The sequence below is a fragment of the Myripristis murdjan genome, chromosome 17, assembly GCF_902150065.1.
Source record: "Myripristis murdjan chromosome 17, fMyrMur1.1, whole genome shotgun sequence".
NCBI classification, from domain to species: domain Eukaryota; kingdom Metazoa; phylum Chordata; class Actinopteri; order Holocentriformes; family Holocentridae; genus Myripristis; species Myripristis murdjan.
This window is the reverse complement of record NC_043996.1, coordinates 22,434,767-22,454,804: the sequence shown is the minus strand read 5'-3', so window position 1 is coordinate 22,454,804 and position 20,038 is coordinate 22,434,767. Positions and strand designations below refer to the sequence as shown.

Below are 20,038 nucleotides of genomic sequence, written 5' to 3'. Positions count from 1 at the left end.
AAATCTGGCTTTATTTTATGAGCATTTTGGGGGGGGGAAACATGAAAAAGTTGAAATAACTCTTCTATTCATTGGGTTCCAGGTAAGATAATGCACAACAAATCAAACTTTAATATGACAAATAATATTCAGGAGGCCTACTACACAAAGGTACATCCTTAGTGATGAAAAGTACATCTGAGTACCTTTTATCATCATTATTATAATTATTATTAGTAGTAGTAGTAATACTAGTAGTAATAGTGGAAGTAGTTTTATCATCATAATCGTCATCATCATTTTAAAAGTGACACAAAATGTCCAAAATACTACATTTAACTTTATTTATATTGTTGAACTTTTGTGGGCATGTCAATACTGAACACACATATACACATGTGCCTAAAAAAGCCAAAGGAAACATTTTTTTAAAAAAAATATATATATATAATAAAAGCGGCAATAAACATGAAATGCTCGTGTTATGCATTGTGATCAACTCTAAAGTTCAGAGTTGGAGATGGAGAACATAAATTCATTACAATGCTGACATCTAGTGGTTCTGTCATATTTGTACACATACCTTTAAATTGTCAAATAGCTGTGGTGAAATGTTTTATCTGTGGCCTCTTGTAGGGACACATTCGTGCACAAACTGGGTGCAAAGGAGCTAAAAGCCACGCAAGAAAAACCTCGGTGGAAAACACAGTGATGTAATGAAAATGTGATTAATTCAGTATTTGTGAACAGCATGATGTGAGTGTGACTGTCTTATGTCAAGTGAGGCGAGCTTGACTCAGGCCTGTGAGTGGGATGCAGAGTAATGACAAGACTCACTTGTCGGACGTGACTCGGTCCTATAGGCATTTTGCTAAGTGACATCATCAGCGTAGTGAGGTCACCATGGGCACACATAGGAGCCACGATGGCCGACACAATGTCCCTCTGTTTGCATGGAGGGAAAAACTGAACGCCTGTGCAAGTCATACAAGTCTTGTCAGTGGAGATGAGGCGGACAGAGGCCAGCTCTAATGCCAAGAATTTACATTTTATGACTTAACTTAAATTTTGTATTCACCGTGTCATTGACTTATATGGCACTATTCCTTACTCACAAAGGCCATGAATTTAATGTATTGTGTTATATGCACAGGCTGACTTCATGTGAGGTTATTTTAAGCAGCTCATTGAAATATATGATTGTCACTTTCTGGCATGCAGTTGCACCGTACATGCATTTACTCAGCACACAGCTGTAAACTGAACAGACATCACATTTATTCTCATGTATTTAAACCCCTGCTGACTTTGCCTCTGTGCCAGTGCTGACAGCTTGGAGGAGGGGGGGTGTGGAATAACATGAAATGGTGACTCAGATTCTGATTATACTTTGCAACAACACTGATTCTTGCATAACTGGAATACATTAGAAATCCTGGAGTTCAGACCCAGTCGTAAGCTGGTGTGAGAGCAGTGTTTCAGCTCATCATCTCCTACGTGCGCTTGTTGGCAGTACGCAGCAGTGTCCACTAGATGGCACTAACATCCAGGCTTTCTACTGCCTGTGAAGCAGCTAAAGGGCAAGAGCAAGGTTGATTAAGGCTTTTATGAGCACTTTGCAGAAATTAGATGATGACAGGCTGGGCGCATAGATGAATGACTGAGCGACGAGCCAATGAGTGACGGGTGGAGGAGTGCGTGCATGAATGAAGGACCGGATCTTGATCATGCAGTGTGTAGCCTATGACCTGCCACATTGCACGTGAAACATTTCAAACAGGCCTGCATATTAAACACTGTGTGAACTCTATGTAAACTATATTTCCTGTCATTGCTCCAAAACAAATGAAGTTGTACCACTAGTGCAGATTTTTACTGATTTCGCTGGAAATAAAGGAGCTCCCTTCATCGAGAGTTAGGCCAATGTAATTTTTTCTCAAAATGTTGAACAAAACAGGGATGGGAGCAGCTAAAATAAAAGTATTCCTTCCTATTTTGACATTTCAGGCTGATATAGGCTAATAAACAGTAAACATTCTGCCCGCTTCTGAATCAATGACAGGAGGGGTGTCTCTAATTAACTTTTTAAAATACATATATTTAATTGTCTATCTATTTATTGTTTTATTAATTTAAGTGGTAAAATGGTGCGCAAAATTTGATTTGGTGCTTTTGTCGGGCATCTTTAAGGGAAATATCGAATCACTGTCAGCTTCATTAGTTTGCACAGCTCCAGCTTTTCCCCCTTGTTGTGCTCCATTTGCCATATAGTTGACATGACTGAGCAATTCATAGGCTTGTTTGATTCAGTCCACCCTAACAGGTGCGCTTATAAAATATCTGTTACTCAATAATAATGGGAAAATCGTAAAACAGCTTTTTTTTTTTTAATTTATTAGTTAAGAAAAATTAGTCAGAGCTTCTTTGGCATTGCTCCCTTTTTTTCTTGGATTCACCTGCAAACCCAGAATCGAAATTGCTCTCCGCTCATCTTGCACAAGTAGCTCATAGTGGTTTTTTTAATCTTCAGATAAGCATCGGTGCCTATAAATGGAGAGACTGGTCCACCTCCTGTTAGATCAGCTATCAACAGCCACTTGACATTGAGAAAGGGAAACAGACAGCTCGCCTTTGAAAGTCGGCGGCGCGGCCAATTTGATCGGATATTTTGGTTGGAAAAGCCCGATGAGAGGCAGCTCTGGCAGCTCATCACGCACCTCGGCTCTCCAAGCTGTGCACAATTATATTAGTGTGTGATGTAACAGGCCTGCTAATGAAAAAAGTGCGACTTTCTTTATTCAAGAAATGCTTAAAACAGGGGCCTCTGGGAGCTGTCCACGCGTCTCAGGAGGTGTAGCCTTGAAGATGTAATTTCTCACGACAAAAACAGGCGGATTAAAATGCCTGATCTTTGTTCGTTTTATTTTAAAAGACAGACTAGTGGGGATGCCTTGGCGAATCGACAAAACAGCCCTGCAGCCACTTGATTTAAAGTGCACATGGCAGCCTCCTGTCATCTTAACAATTTAAATTCCTACTTCACAAAATACGGAATAGTTTGAACGCAACAGAGGTGAATTCGTTTGTGCTGCATAGGCTAAAAGTCCATATAATTTTGCTCCTTCAAAGGAAAATCATGTGGCATCCATAGGAGGGGGGGAAAAAAACCCTGCCAGATCTAATTTTACATTCATTCACAATGGCATGCAGGGGCAGATAAAGGATTGGAGATCTTAATAGTGGGCTCAAGCAATTCACACATATTTATTTCTGCATTTTAGAAGCTTCAAGCCAGGGAGTGAAATCCGGACAGGTTGTTATAGCTACGCAATCCACAGGGGTTCCGATGTCTATTTAAAACCCCTCGGACCCTCCCTCTCTCCTTTAAACAACATTATATATCACACACACAGCATGCTAATGCGACCAATTCTCAATGAGCACTAAAACACATCTTAAAATTAGCTCATTCTAGTGTCTGTGTTCAAACTGCCTGACTCGGGAACAGAGGGAACAGTATCATCAGAATTCCCCCTTTGGCAATACCTGCTGATTGGGTCCTAAAAAAGCAAGCAGCTTTTAACTTTTAATATTTGGCTCCCGAGTTCTGCCACGACTAGTCGCAAAAGATAGATTGTCTATCTGTTTCAGGGGACAGAAATAAAGACCCCTCCGTGCAGATTAGGGTTTTGGTTTTTTTGTTGCTCACTAAAAAAAAAAGCACAGTGCGTGTATGTGCGCGCATGTAGGCATTCTAGTGGAGATGTTTTGCGAAACTTTAAGGATGATATACCTTGGATGTTTCCTGTTGCTCTGTGGGCTTACGCATGTCATGGCAAGTTATCCAATCTGGTGGTAAGTTTTATTTTCATTATATCCCGGACACACCGCGACTTAATTTCCTAAATTTTTTGTGTTATAGTATTTTGATTATGCGCTCCTATACAGCCCACTTCATTTTCATTGAGGTTTTTAGTTTGGGTTGTCAGTATTCATGTCTTGATATTTACACAAACTCGCTGTGTGTGAAATTGTGTCCGCCTGATTGTGCGAGGGGATATTTGATATGAATGTTGACCATCTGAGGTGCAGGATGGCTTGATGGCCACACAAGTGAAATTCAAGGAGAAAAAACAACACGTGAGTCAATGACGCTTTTGATTTCAAAGCCTAGAGCAGAAAACAGGCTTACAGACACCAAAACCGAACTTCTATGGCTGCTTATTTGCGGAGTGGAAGGGGGGTAAAAAGATCTTACAGCAGCTTGACCCTTTTATAAAATTATTTTTTCTATTTTTTTTATTATTATTATTATTATTTATTATTATTATTATCATTATTAATCTTGAAGAATCCAAACTTTGTTTTTTCATTATAGAAGAATTTGACAACAAGCAATTTTCATATTCAAACTGCAGCAGGTGCAAAAAATTTGTGTGCTTTCCTATGACTGTGTGTGTGTGTGAGAGAGTGTGTGTGTGTGTGTTTGAGACCACTGGTACAGAACAAGAATGAAAAGGTCCTTGCTTGTGATGCTAAACGTAGAGCTGCTTTATAAAATCCATAAAATTATAATGTTATAATAGCTGATGTTAGACTTCATTTTTCTGTCATGTGCACAGACAGACTGGGGCTTTTTCTTCACTCTCGAGTAAATGAGACAGTAAGGCTTGATTGCCAAGGCCATAACAGCCTGACATACAGCAGACAGCAGCATAAGGATATCACAGTCTAACAATGACATGCATTGCTTTCATTAACCATTTCATTTTTCTCACATTGTTCAAAAACGAACAGTTTTAGGGAGGATTCTTTCATGACACCGACATTAACAGCCGTCTTCCCTGCATCATTTATCTTTTATGATTCAGTTGCAATAACTCCTGGCAGTGCATGCACTAACACCCTTCATAATTACTCGAACAGCAATTATTCTTCAGTTGGCAGATGACAGTGATGCTAACTGAATAGGCTGCCACTTATGTCATTTGTTGTCATTTAGATAAACTGGCTGTGGTATCCTGTTTCAATGATGGAAGAGCTCTCTCTCTCTTTTTTTTTTTTTTTTTTTTTTGAGTTGAAAAATAGTTCATTCAGTCTGTCAGATGTTGTTGTTGGATGCTGATCAAAATAGCCTTTATTGCACTAGATAAATAAAAAAATTAAAAATCCGTAGTTTAAATAAAATGTGCAGTGTTTGGGGTTGTCTTTATCCTAATCTAGTTGCCTTAATGGGTCCCATGGTGGTAATACCAATGAGAAACTAATTACATGCCCAGCTGGAGGGAGATCCAGAAAGCCTGTAACAGTGGGCGCTCTAGATCAGCAGATGGAAAAAAAATGACCTAAATTATAATAATTTACATTCATAATTCTGTTATGCAATTTTCTAAGATTTCTGTTCATTTCCTGCAAAACTCAGTTTTTTCAGTGTTGATTCTAAGTGAAAATGATATGAGTTCATATGGGTAACAAAGTCCAGCACCGATGATGTTTGGCTGGCCAACATCTTTTCAGATGCCAGTGCGGATGCCATGTTGTAGCTCTGCTGGCTAACAACTCTCAGTCAGGGCCTCGAATTTCAGAATCACTAAGAGCTGTCGTTTTCATTTCTTTCTTGTACGGCCAAGGTATCAACTAGTCATGAGTTACACAGAACGATGGCAGGTTTCCATAATTTGTCACGGCAAAAAACCCTGTGGCAAAATTCATCAAATGTGTTTATCGTTTGCTTTTGGTGGGTGGGTCAGAGCATTGATTCAAAAGTAGGCAAGAGTGCAACAGCAAAAGGAAAACAATGGCAAATAAATTGAACAGGAGCTGTGGTGGGTGCCTGGCAATGCATTCTCTGGCTATAACAGGCGAAGTAGCACAGAGATGAAGTCACCTTTGAGCTCTGCATACCTGACGTAATACAGGACTTTGTTTTCATTGCAATAGCTCACCAAAGACTAGTGATGTAGTTTTTGTTTCATGGCAACTCAAGCCCAATTCAGCCCAATTCAAATAGCGTGGTTCCTTGTGGAGTGCAGTGAGCTGGCCTGCACTCACACTCTGTTTGCAAACAACTTGTCAGCTATCCAAGATCTATCACACCCTTTCAAGAAAACTAGTTTGGGGTGTTTTGTTGATAGAGGTTGGTGAGCTCAAGCTTGGAGTGGTCATCAGAGCTGTATCGAGCTCAGCGTCTGCTCCACAGTAGTCTCTGGGGATCGGTGCAGGACATGGATCTGCACCAGGACAGGTTCATGTCTGCCTCTTCTCGACCTGCCATGACATAGCCTGGCTGCTACCCCCCTCCTTCACTAGTCCACCCCACCTTAGAAGATAAATACCTGGAGGTGAAAGCTTGCCGCACATTCCTTTTCCAAAACATGCTCTCTTGATGTCAAAGTCGGCTCCAAGGCCCCAGGGCCCAAGAGTAAAGTGGTAATTCTAAGGTACCCTGCTTGGGCTTGCTGAAATATGCATTAAACCTGGGCTGGATACACTAAGATGAGACGGGGGAAATCTATACTGAGACAAAATTGAATATGATATATGTTTTGCTTAAGCATTTATTGGTAACATGTTTGTCTTAAGTGTTCTTTGGCAACACTGAACAACGTTAAGGATGTCTTTGGCAAAATGTGCGAGTCCCTGTTCTGTTGACTGCACAGTTGCTGAATCTAGATTGCTATGGAGGGCAGTTTGGCATGGAGAATGTTTCCAGAGGTGGATTCCTCCTTAGAAATGAGATTGAATCGTTTATGTTGCACCAAACGAGACCCGGATGCGGGAACAGTCAGTACGATGCCTAAAACCCATAAAACACATAAAATACAGTCAGTTGTAGTTAAATATTTGTTATACCTGGTATCCAACAACAATGTTCTTCATGCAATAGCTCTGTAAAAAAAAAATCATAAATCATCTGTGGTGAAACATGCCCTGCCTCCACTCTTAGGCCATTTCCTAACACAGGAAGAGGTGGCATGGATTAGTCAGCCCACTAGGCAGACTCAGGCAGACACAGAGACATGGATGACTGGATCACTCTAAACACACTGACTCACTCTGCTCAGGTCTGATGAGGCTGAGAAACATCTAACCTTGATTTTTTTTTTTTTTTTTTTTTTTTTTTTAACTGTTTTAACTTGATAACCTGGTACAGCCACATGCAGACCCTCACAGGTGTAGTGAGCTGGCAGTGAAAGCAGAGTCATTCTTACACCTGTAAGCCAAGAGCAACAGCAACAAATCAAATCACAAATCCAGCATTTTTGTCATCACATTCCTGCCTTGATAAGAATTCGAACCTTCATTCTGCAGTGTTTTCTGTTATTGACATATTGGGATATTTTGAGCTGTATCACCAATGCAAAACTCTTCCAGCATATTTAAATATGGAGCTGATGAAAATGCAATGAAACCCCGAAGGCACCCTTTTTTTTAAAGCCCCCACACTGTCACCACAGTAACTGAGGAGGAAGAAAAGGAAACTCAAGACTAGTTTGACATAGGACTAATATGTTAAAAAAAAAAAAAAAAAGCTGTCCTGCGGCATGTATTTCCACTTCCCCTCCTTCCCACAATGTATAATCATGTCACACTTGCAATGATGAACTGCTCATTTCTTGTAGATGGGTTTTTATTACATTTCAGACATGGATATTTATGCATATTTTGGGGGCAAATGTCTGCACCGGTTTCTGTGATGTGGACTCAGGTTTCTGTTGTGAGTGTGTTCGGCCAAACGCCTCAAGGTGAGGACTGACAAGGGCCAAAGAGAGGTCAGTTTGTAACAGGAGTGTCCATGTTTACTGCTGGATACTGCATGCAAAATACAGACAAATGCATTTCCCTTTAGAGTCACTTTCAGCTTGCCATTGCTCGTTTACTGTATGCTTCATTTATGATTAACTAGCCTGAAGAAATTAGGGATGAAAGTCTGTTCAACTGAGTGTGACACCCCAGGGAAAACTCTGGAAAGTACTAAATGGGATCACTTACCAGGTCAACTGATGCTTACAGACATCTTGACAGCAGATAAATTAAAATAAATCTCCAAAATCATTTTTAAATGGCACTATACTTGATGGCCTTTAATTTGCAATAAATAAGCAAGCTTCTCAAGGTCAGTGTGTTTGCAGAGTTTACAAGAGCCAACAGCCAAGGGTCATCTGGCGGTGGAAGTGTTTTTAGACCTTGGATTAGACCAAAAAAAAAAAAACAGCCTCAGGTCAGTGTTGGGGAGTTTGGTAATCTTGTTGTGATCAGCGATTAGTCCTTGAACAGCGAGCAGGTCAAAAGATAGTGAGCTAATTTTGCAGCGCAAGACTGCTCACACCTGCGTTGGCTTTGCCTCTGTGCAAAAGTAGCTGTTATCATGCTCCCATCACTCACAGGAGAATCATCAGATTACTGATTAATCGTCCGTGCTCGGTCTCCCATAGACAGTTGATGTGAAATGAGGATGTGTCTGGACTGCCAACAAGCTACTTTGTAGCTACTTTGCACAGACTTTGCCAATGATAATAGAAACTGAGCTATTAAATAATTTGTCTGTACCATGATGGTGATCAGTTGTCAAAATTTCGATGGTGGTATTTCTTTTACGTGACAAATGGTTCAGGTCAGTGATTCAGGTCAATATTATTTGCTGTCAGACATTAGTGCTAATTTTTCAGCAACATGTTGATATCTTCCCTAATACAGACCATAGCATCCAGATCATATGAGAGGCAGCCATACAACCCATGTGTCCCCTTTCCACCTGAATAAGTCTTTGTCTGATGCCGAAAGCCAAAGGCACTCCAGGCGCACAGACTGACGAACGGGCTAGGATTTTACATTTACAATTACAGCACAGCAAAAGTGTTCCTAAAATTGCCTTAATTACATAACATGCAATGATACAATGGATTTTCCATTGCTATGGTTACGAGTTGTAAACAGCTCTAATTGATAGGAAGGAGAAAATAGATCTATAGAGAGAGAAAGAGATATAATCAGTGAACCACCAAGTTTGCACTTGTTGTATCCCCGAAAACCTTCCTCAAAGGAGAAGGGGGATGGGTTCAGAGTTACCCTTAATACACACTCTGAAGTTTCAATGTAGGGTTTGCACTCTTATTACCCTAAGCTGAGGGCCTGTTAAGTGTGTGGACAGTTAATAACAAGGTGTCGTTTTCCAAGTTGTCAACCTAAGGTCTATGAAGTCCTCTGGGTGCATTGTGACTTTCATCTTAGTCTGACTGCAACCCTGCCTGCCTCTGTGGTAGTAGGGCTGCAATTTCAATACATACAAAGGCCAGGTGTCTACGGAGAGGGTAGTTGAAGGGATAAAGGATTGATGCCTAATGGTACCATCTGATGTGACACACACACTCAAACATACACAGACACAAAATTATGCTGTATCCCAGGAAGAAAGTCCTTCCACCGCTTGAATAAAATTAAATCAGTAAGTAAACTCAGACTCTGACAGAGACAGACAGACACACAGTGGAGAACTTGTAATTTTAATGGCTATACATTGACACTGTGACCTCCCCTGTCCTTATAGGTCACTAGCAGTGGGCCACCAGTACTCATCACTGGGCACCCAACCCATCCTGTGTGGCAGCATCCCAGGTCTGGTGCCCAAACAGCTGCGCTTCTGTCGGAACTACGTGGAAATCATGCCCAGTGTGGCAGAGGGGGTGAAGATTGGCATCCAGGAGTGTCAGCACCAGTTCAGAGGCCGGCGCTGGAACTGCACCACAATCAACGACAATCTGGCAATTTTTGGACCAGTGTTAGATAGAGGTAATGCTGCACAGCAAAGAAGTGCTTCTGATGTGAATTCTAACACAGCCACATTTCCAGGGGCGTATTTTTAAAGGTGGAGTCAGCGATTCTGGAAAAAGATAGTCATGCTGAACGTGCCGCTTTCACCAAAAAGCACTGCTGTTGCTCTTAATTTCGTCTAGGAAAAACCCCTGAAACTGGGAAAGTCAAATTGATATTTTTTTCCATGCTGCTAAATTCTCTGTTCAGTTGAAAAGAGTCTATTCCTCATGCCATATTTTTGGATCAGAAGTCCTGCACTCACTGTGTGCGTCATTCATTATCGTCATTCAAATCCTTGTCCAAATATACTTTAGAGACTAAATAAGCCAGAAGTCAGCCTGTATGCATGAAATAATGTACACAATTAGGTAGAGTGAGTTCTGTCTTGTTAGTTTTCTTTAGAAGGGAATCCCCTTCAATTGTTCCTCCTCAGCATGTTGGATTCCTCTGAAGTGCCTTTTACACAAGACTTTTGACTCCACCGTGGATTTTTCCAAAATAGATCTTTACTCTTATATTCTGTGCTGATTACAGATGTATATTTTGGTCTAACTGTGGGCTCAAGCTCCTTATGTGCCCCTCTGCACATTTATCAATTTGAAAATACAATTCACAAAGCTAAAGCAACAAACAGTCACACGTGGTTTGCAGAGATGCTCATAAACTGCAAGCTACAATGGGACCTCTAATTCTATTTGAGCTTAAACTGACAAAAAAAAATTATATTTTTGCAGTGTATTCAGACTATATGGGGAAATCAAATTCCTATATAAGCAATAACCTGAGCACAGATGTTTGCACTGTTATTTCTAAAACACAGAAAACTAGATTGAATCTCTTGGTGTTTTATTTTCTTCCTCTGTGTTGCTGCCTGGTGATTCTGAGATTAGGTGCCACTAAACTGAGTATGAGCACAAAACTTAGGGGTGGGAGTAGGGGGTCTAAACCTGTCACCTAGTTTAGACAAGATTGATGCTTACCATGGGGGAGAGGAGGTTAGTTGGGGCAATTGCTTTTAATAAACTCTTGAGCCAGTTGTTACATTGATAGAGGAGGCTTGAGCTCAAGTAGGTGGGTAACGATAGGGGTTCACAATCCAAGCCCTATTGTGGTGCAAAATGCCATCACATCTCTCCCATTGCCTGCCCTCCACGGCCTAAATTGCAGAAGCACTGAGTGGAAAGAGGAGGCAACTACTGGGCTTTAGTAAATCATTTTGATTGGATTAAGGTCACTGAGGCCCTTAATAATGTGAGAGGTCAAAGTGGCTGGATTAAGTGCCTTTGTCAGAGGCCAAGGAGAGTGACTCAGGGGTTCACAGGCCTTTGATAGGGCTTAGTAGGAGAGGGCATCCATTTCATTGGATTTGACTGATGCTTGTGTTTGTCTGTGCAACAGGGCCATTGTCCTCACTGGTGTCTGTTTGTCTGCCATGCAGACTGTTGTGTGTTGGTTTCCTCCTGCCTTTTTTAGAGAGAGGCTTAAAGGAATAGTAGGTCTTAGAAGCAATAGGCCTCAGAGATTTAGCACCTATCAGTTAGCCCATTACTGCCCACATTCTCTTCGTCTTTACCCAAGGTAGTTAGGGGCTTGTTTTACAGACATGGATTAAACCTAGTCCTAGAAGAATGCCAGACATCGATCATGAAGAAAGGACAGTTTGGTGAACTGAGTACAGTGCAAAAAATAGAAGATTGAATGAAAAAGATTTTACAGCCTTTGGAAAAGCTTTATTACACTGTCTCCTCTCATACTTTACACGGTGTTCATGCCTAACACAAATGCAATCAGTGGCCACACACAAGCATGCATCCATGTGAGTGCATACTGTCATGCACACCCTAACACAAACGCTGTCAACGAGACAAAAGAGTTAAATAACCTCTGCCTACAAAATGTTCTTTCTGTGCGCGTGTGCTCTTTCTCCTTACACATGGTCTGTCTCTCTCCCAGTCTCATTCTCTCTCCACACCCCAAAACACAAGCCCTACCTCTAGGCTATGTCTGCGTCAGCACTCATTAATTTACATTAACCAAAGTGTCAAAACATGCACCGCTGGAATCTGCTTGTGATGAAAGGCAACTGAAGGCTGTGCAGGTGTTCTTAGTCCACAGAGCCGATCCCAGAGCTGTTTCGGCACACTTGGTATTTACAGAACACCTACCTATATGGTCATAATCAGGCAATAGTTTATGACACATGTACTGGCATTAGTAGGGGCAGCATTTCTACAGAAAGAGGACAGTCACAGTTTCACAGGTGTTACGAACCATGCAGGTAAAGGCATGCACAGTTAGTCACAATTTCGCTAAAACCATTAAAATAACTTTGTCATAGGTGTATCCTATTATGTAATATGTAAAGCATGTGAAGGTAATTGCAAGTTTCATACTACAATCAATTGTTGTAGCTATAATTTAGCAGTCCCTCATTATGTGATGTATTCACACAGAAACTGTCAGCACTTCTGAACTTCCCAAATTCAGTGAATCAGGAAATCCACCTTAAATAAGCTTAGCTACACCATCCAGACTGAAGCCAATCTTAACCAACTGGGAAAAGGTCAGAGGCACGGGTTACGACCCATGACCTGAGGATGAGAAAGTGTAACAATTTAGGATGTGCTAAGAGGTCTCTGCTTTTCATAAGATGCATGTCTCTCCATGCTGGGGGAGGGAGGTTAGCACACCGGTATATCATTAACTCTGGGCAAGAAAGAAAGAAGGGGTGTGGTAAATGGAGTTGATGGGGGGACCTTAGCCCCACTCCCTGCTGAGCACTGCTCAGAGCACAATATCTTCGCAACCATGAGATTAAGCAGGAGAAAAAGTGCTTTTCCCCATTCACACGCCCTTTAGATTGTTTTATTAAACCATTTGAATAGGGATTTCCCCGTCTGCCGACAAGCAGGGTCCAGCCAACGCATAGTTCTCTGTTGCTATGACTTAACTTGGTCCCCACTAATCACTGGCCAGGGCAAATTTCATATAAAATATCTGGGGCCATTGTGGGACTAACACAGCGTGACAGTGGCAGCACAATAGGGGATTCAGCCCCCCAGCAGGTTGTAAGGACCACTTGCCCTGCCAGGGTCTGGCAAAGTTTGGTGGAGGAGCATTGTCGGAAGAAAGTGTCTTGAAATACCATAAATGGGTCTTAAAACCAAGGAAAGTGGTGCAACTAAGATGAGAGCTTGTGTTTGCAGGGCAATCAAAGGTAAATTCAATTACAGGTGTATTAGAACAACATGTTTTTAAAACACCACCTTAGTCAAGAGTTTTGATTTTTACACACAGCTTGATAAACACATTTTGTTTTTTGCTTAATTAAAATATATCAAAACACTAAAGCAAAGCTAGAAGTTCTCAAAAATCAAAATCAAGTTTATATTACAATTCCAGCTCACATTGTCTTGTTACAAGCACAAGGTTCACTATGTGAAGTTGTGGGGACTAGTACTCACCTTATAATCCTGTGTAGTGCTCATGCATGTGTTAAAAAAGAAAATCAAGGCTACATAATTTACATAAACTCAAAAGGAATATTTTGTTGCTGAACTTCCACTCTGCATTTGAGAGTTTGAGAGTTTAACGGTCAGTGGCATCATTGCTTGGCACTAATGCCAGTGTGCTCCTTCAGTTGGTTTCTCTTCTTATTTCATCCCTGGATAATAATCTTTTACCTCTCATGTTCTCATCCTTTTGCTCCGTTTACTCTGGAGCATCTTCATCAGTAATCTGTAGTGTCTCAATTTACAAAGGCATACCACAGGGTTCTATTTTAGGCCCACTTCTGTTCAGACTTCTAATAAGAGTGGCATTTCGGTTGAGCACTCTAAATTCAATCTCTTCATTGATGATGTCTTGTACTCCACAGCAGCCTCTAAATTCTTACAAATGGTGATTATTGATTTAATTAGTTCTAAATGCAAATAAAATAATTCCTTATGAGTGACTTAAATGGAACACTGATAGACACATCACCATCTTAGAATCACTTGGACTTATTATTATTATTATTATTATTATTATTATTATTATTATTATTATTATTTGGACTTACTTATTAAAAACAAAAAACAACTGTAAAATAAATAACCTAATAAATAAATAAATAAATAAATAAATAAGAATGAAATACATTTTCTTCCCCAAAAAATTCTTCTATAGATATAGGGTACCTTTATCACCAAATAACAAGAAGCAAATTGTTAAGTCTACTTTTGTGTCTGTTTTATAGATGATGGTACAATGTATATTTGCATGTAGCTGCCTCTGACTTGATAGGTGTACATACATAAATCCTTTAATAGTTTAACCAACATTTCATTGGCTTCCAGACAATGAAGTTGTGTAGTTTTGACTTGACACAACCACTTAGCCGCACAACTCATACTTCTAGTCACTAAATGAGCTCGTTGGAAACTTGACTTGAGAAAATCAGACAAAGCACAAAGGCATATACTGTGATGAGTACTTTGATTTATTTATCTGTGACATTTACATTGATGTATAGTTTGGATGCTATAAAATGGAAAGGAGAGCAGAAATTCAAATATATTGAGAGTTTAAGTAGAAGTGTATGCCGTTGAGTGTGTTGGAGGATGCCAGTAGAGCTCTCTCTTGCATCATTGTTCCTAATGCCCTTTAGTCTTCAAACTGGTTGGAACCTGCTGCAAGGGAGGAGCTCATACTCCCTCTAGCTTTATACTTCTTATACTCCTCCCTTCTTTCTTTTCTCTCTTTCTCCGAAATCTTTCTTGCTCTTTACACACACACAAACACATGCACAAACACACACACACACACACACACACACACACACACACACACACACACACACACACACACACACACACACACACACACACACACACACACACACACACACACCTTGCTATCATTCCCAAATGTCAGTCTTCATGGTTTACCCCCTCTACTTCACTCCATACTCTCTTGCTAATTGTCTCATATATGACCTCCTTTTATGTTTACCCCTGGTCTTTCCAACCCTCTTGCTCTATCTTTCTCCCTTGCTCTCTGCCTTTTCTTGTGGTTGTGCAAGACCATACAAGTACATATATTCAAGGTAGCCTCCCTGTCATAATGAATCCTGCTAAAGTGGGGAATGCTGAAGCATGGAATGTCTCCAGTAGCTCCCCTTGTATCAAACCGAGGCGTATCACAGTGTTTTCAGGACGGCATATCTGAACGCTCCACAGGCCCATCTCCCTGTTGTGTCTCTGAATTGTCCCTTTAGTGTGAGGCCATTTCCTAACCTTTCAAAAGCTTAATTGAGTCTCTTAATTATAGGCCTGTCAGGTCTGTCTCTTCCTCTCATCTCTCTGGAAGTTCCTGATCCCTCTGAGTCATCAGTCAGCTATGTCAGACAGAGACAGCGGTCTTGCTGGCCTTATTCAGAGACAGGAGGATTGATGTCTGGGCAGGATGAACCCGCACACCGGTGCATCCTGGTCTCCAAGAAGGAGACACATCTCCCAGTCAGCACTATTGATGGGCCCTATCTATAGTTAACTACTTGCATTTACCTTCTATATGTAAAAACTTTGTGACTTAGGTTGAGAAAAATGTATTAAAATAAAAGGCAGTGATCTAATCCAATTATGGATACACCTCATTCTAATAACTGGCTAGTATATGACGCAACTCTTCTACAGATTTAATCCTGAAAGTAATTACTCTAGCCTCCACATTGCTTGATCTTAATTTTCTCTGGTTCTTTTCCCAGCAACAAGAGAATCGGCATTTGTTCACGCTATTGCCTCGGCGGGAGTGGCGTTTGCAGTGACCCGTGCCTGTGCTGAGGGTTCAGCCACCATCTGTGGATGTGACACACGCCACAAGGGCCCCCCTGGTGAGGGATGGAAGTGGGGCGGCTGCAGTGAGGACGTAGAGTTTGGCAGCATGGTGTCCCGGGAGTTTGCTGATGCAAGGGAGAACCGTCCCGATGCACGTTCAGCCATGAACCGCCATAACAATGAAGCAGGGAGAACGGTTAGTTGATGTGATCTTTTTCTGAAAGCTTTTCTAGCTGTTCTCCAACTTTTGCTAAAGCGGTAGTGCTTACTGGGTAATGAAATTCAATTAAACACATTGGTTTCTCACTTATCTCTCACTTATCTCCCTGTTTTTGTCTTCTTCTTAGTCCCTCAATGACAACATGTTCCTGAAGTGTAAGTGCCACGGCCTCTCGGGCAGCTGTGAGGTCAAGACCTGCTGGTGGTCTCAGCCTGACTTCCGGGTAATCGGTGATTACATGAAGGATAAGTACGACAGCGCATCGGAGATGGTGGTGGAGAAACACAAGGAGTCCCGTGGATGGGTGGAGACCCTGCGACCCAAGTACAACTACTTCAAACCCCCAACGGAACGTGACCTGGTTTATTATGAGAGCTCGCCAAATTTCTGCGATCCTAACCCTGAAACCGGCTCCTTTGGTACCCGCGATCGCACCTGCAACCTGACATCCCACGGCATAGACGGCTGTGACCTTCTCTGCTGTGGCAGAGGTCACAACACCCGGACTGAGAAGAGAAAGGAGAAGTGCCACTGTATATTCCACTGGTGCTGCTACGTCAGCTGTCAGGAGTGTGTCAGAGTCTACGACGTGCACACCTGCAAGTAGGGACATCTGGCTTTCTTCCCTTCTCACCAAAACTTCAAGACTCCAGTCGGTAGAGGAGCAAATACAAGAACTTACCTACTGGACATGAGAGACTCTGAAACCGTCTGACCTGACTGTGGATTCAGCCAATGGCGGACAAGATGGCCTTGTGTTTTGTGCTGTGATGCTGAAAAAGAGCCAGTCTCTGCCCTAATTTACCGAAACAGTTGAGTAGGTGTTGATATTAGGAAGCATCATCCACATGAACTGTGAGGTGCTGATAGCGAGGACGATGATAACGATGACAGCGATGTTGATGTCTACGACGATGATGACGATGGATGAGGAGGAGCAGGATGGGGTTGCCGAGTCATGACTTGCAGGGACGGAAAGGGGTCGTGTCCTGATATAGGAGAGGAGAACTGTCAGCTAATTGTGTCCAGTTGACAAGCACCATATTGGTGAAAATCTGTGTAGTTACTTTTACTGAGAATAGCACAACACTGTCAATGCTTTCTATGGGGCACACACTGAAAAGGGCGATTTTTTCTTAAGATACAGTCATCAGTTATTCCATGAAAAATGTCTTTTGCCAAGATAACAGTGACAGCATTTTTCTCACGCTCAGCAGCATGCATTCTCCTCCTCGACATTATTATTATGTATGTTTATATCTGGTAACTAACATTATCATTGTGTGAATGAGTGTTTGTTTTATAGTGTTACTTTGTTACTGATGTTTGGGTAAGAATGCACTTGCACCTGAGTGAATGTAGTCGTTACACTGTAATGCGTTTACGTTTTCTCAAACTCTTAAGCTAGCAAGTTAATCTCTGCTTTAAAGAACTAATTTTATCCGAGAGAAAACACGAGCCACGTGAACTCAACATTGGCAAAATGAGACTACACACAGCCTGCGCCTTTCCTCCTGCAATGCTGGTGTAATGCGAAACACCTGAAAAGAAAAGAAAAAAACTGGAAGCTTTTTGTAAAGAGTAACAATGATTTGAACATCAGTTATGACCAAAGACAAAAAAAAAAAAAAAAAAACCCTCTCCACTGAGTTTAAGGTGGTCGGAGAGTTATAAATGAATTGAGAGGTCAGCACTTGTGTCTTGTTGAGGAATATGAAGCATGTTCTCCTTGTTATTATCAGTATTAGCAACGTCTTATGCGCATGGGTGTGGGGGAAAAAAATTGTTATTTATAAGAGGGACATTCCCACTATATTTTTGTTTCATTCATACCCATGTAATATCCTTTTATTTTGATATCTGAACAAACAGAAGTAAAATTTCTTCTCCCTGGGAAAAATAAAACAAAACACAAATGACTAACAGAACCACAAACTAAGCTGTATCATAAGCTGTGCAAAGTGGAGTATATTTTGCAGTTGCTGTAAAATGACGATGACCAAAACCTGTTGCATGTGATGATTCTCATCTGTGGCTTCTTGTACCCTGACTAAACAAGCAGCATCACTGAAACTATCAATACTTCCCCTATTTTAATGCTGCTAAGTAAAGATCATTTGTGTGTTTGTTTAGGTTCTTATATATGTCTTTGTCTATCTGTGTCGTATGTATACGTTTGCATGTATTGATTCTTTCTATGAAAGATGACTATTAGACATAGTTTGGAAAAAAAAAATGTGAAGTTTTTACTAATTCTTGCATACAGTAATTTCAAATATAACCAAATAGACCACAATAGAATTTTATATATTATTTTAGTTGCAAACTGGTTCCCTAAGGTTTTGCAGTCGAGCTAAACATCAGGGCAGATTTGACCCATTTTGCTCTTCCATAATTTGAGAAGATGAAATACGGCACAGTATTTATTTATTTGGGAAATGAAAAACTACTGAACGCTGAGACAAGAAGTCGTGACGAGCAACACTGACGCAAACGTTTATGGAGAAAAAAAAAACTGTGCAAACAATTTCATTTATCGTCTTCACTGTGGAGGAACGTGTAAAGTAGCTGATGAATTAATGTTTACAGCCAGTGTGATGCTATGTCTCAGGCATGTATAGTTCCTAGCTCTTAATCTCAATGGCCCACCAATGTGCTATTTTTCATTATGACTGTAACTAATAATGAAAGGCCATCACCAGTTTCACATTTTAAGACATCTGTAATAAACTACACAGCAACCGACATGAGTACAAGATTTGTTATCTTGCGTCTATCACTGTACACTCTTCATGGTTCTGTGTTTTGATTGCTTGTGTAGACTATTTGCTGATGTTCTAATTTTTTTTTTGTTACGTCTGTAAATCCAAAGTTTTGTACAAACTAGTTTTGACTTTTTATGGATTTCTAAAATTTGATGTTTTTTTATAATTATTTATTTTACCCTCTGTACATACTAGTAAGTAAAAATATATATTTGCAGATGATCCATTTTTTCGAAACAGTGTTCCGGCTTGTGACACTGTAGCCTTTTTACCTCATGTCTGTTTTTTCACTGACTGCACGCAGGTATTGTTTGTCCTACTGCCTGTAGTAGATTTCTAGATGTTAACTCTGTAACACCAAAATAAAACAACGTAAACCACATACGTTCTTTCTATTCATTGCAAGTCTGAAACTGCATGAACTATTAGTGCATGTATGACAGAAATCTACATGTAATATGATGTCTGAGTGGATTTTAATAGACATACTGTATTCCACATATTGTTTTAAATTGGTATCACAACAACACATCCGATAGAGGCTATAATATAATATCTGCAAGGCTATAATATCTGCAAATACAAGTACTTGGGCTGGGTGGTATATCAATATCATCTTGATATCATGATATGAGATCAGATAGTCTGGGATTTTAGATATTGTACTATCGTGATATGGCAAAAGTGATGTCTTTCCCAGTTTTTAGAGACTTTGTTACAGTAAAAAATGGAAATTTCTGAAGTCATTAGACGGGTCAAGCTGTTTTCATAGACATAATGGTGTATATCTTGAAAGGGCTGAGATGATATGATGTTATAAATTAATATTCAGTGACAACAAAGTACGACCGTCCAGAATTTTCTCCTCAACTTCAAATCTTTCTAGCAATGGCACGGGCTTGCTTGAATGTAAAAATTAAAAAATGTTGTTACAAAGTACAAATAAGTGATGGAGAGCACGTAAAACTGTGATGTGATTACTACCACAGAATGAATGCACAGCACATATTGTGATGAGCCAATGACAATACATATTGGCATCATGATATACTGAATTTCAATCTATTATCCCATTTGGCTCAGCTGAACTAATGCTCAACCAAGTATTAAGTATCTTTTTATGAAAATAAAATATCTATCACAATGTTTAAGTATAGGCATTTAATTTTTCCACCAACATGCTGTGTAATGTTTATTCGATTAGCGAGTCGGGCTGGATGAGAGGTTTCACTGTATTTGTACACCTGGCAGGCCATTCTCATTAACTATCTCTACAGGCAGGCAAGAGTACAACTTACACAGAAAAGAAATAATCCATTTAGTTGGATTTTTAAATACCTGAAGGTCATTGTATTAGCCATTAATCCCATCTGTAGATGGGGCACCATGCCAATCTAATATTGTTATGTCTCTGCTTTCCAATAAAAAGGAAAAAGGAAATC

The 20,038-nt window shown here is 40.5% G+C and overlaps 1 protein-coding gene across 1 annotated transcript; it reads left to right on the top strand.

Moving 5' to 3' along the window:
* Positions 1-3,712: 3,712 nt before the first annotated feature.
* Positions 3,713-16,698, top strand: wnt3a (wingless-type MMTV integration site family, member 3A). The gene is made up of 4 exons (XM_030074562.1): positions 3,713-3,834; positions 9,527-9,768; positions 15,542-15,807; positions 15,959-16,698. Exons 1-4 carry the CDS (start codon positions 3,713-3,715, stop codon positions 16,436-16,438), a joined length of 1,110 nt encoding a protein of 369 aa, XP_029930422.1. The 3' UTR covers positions 16,439-16,698.
* Positions 16,699-20,038: the final 3,340 nt, after the last annotated feature.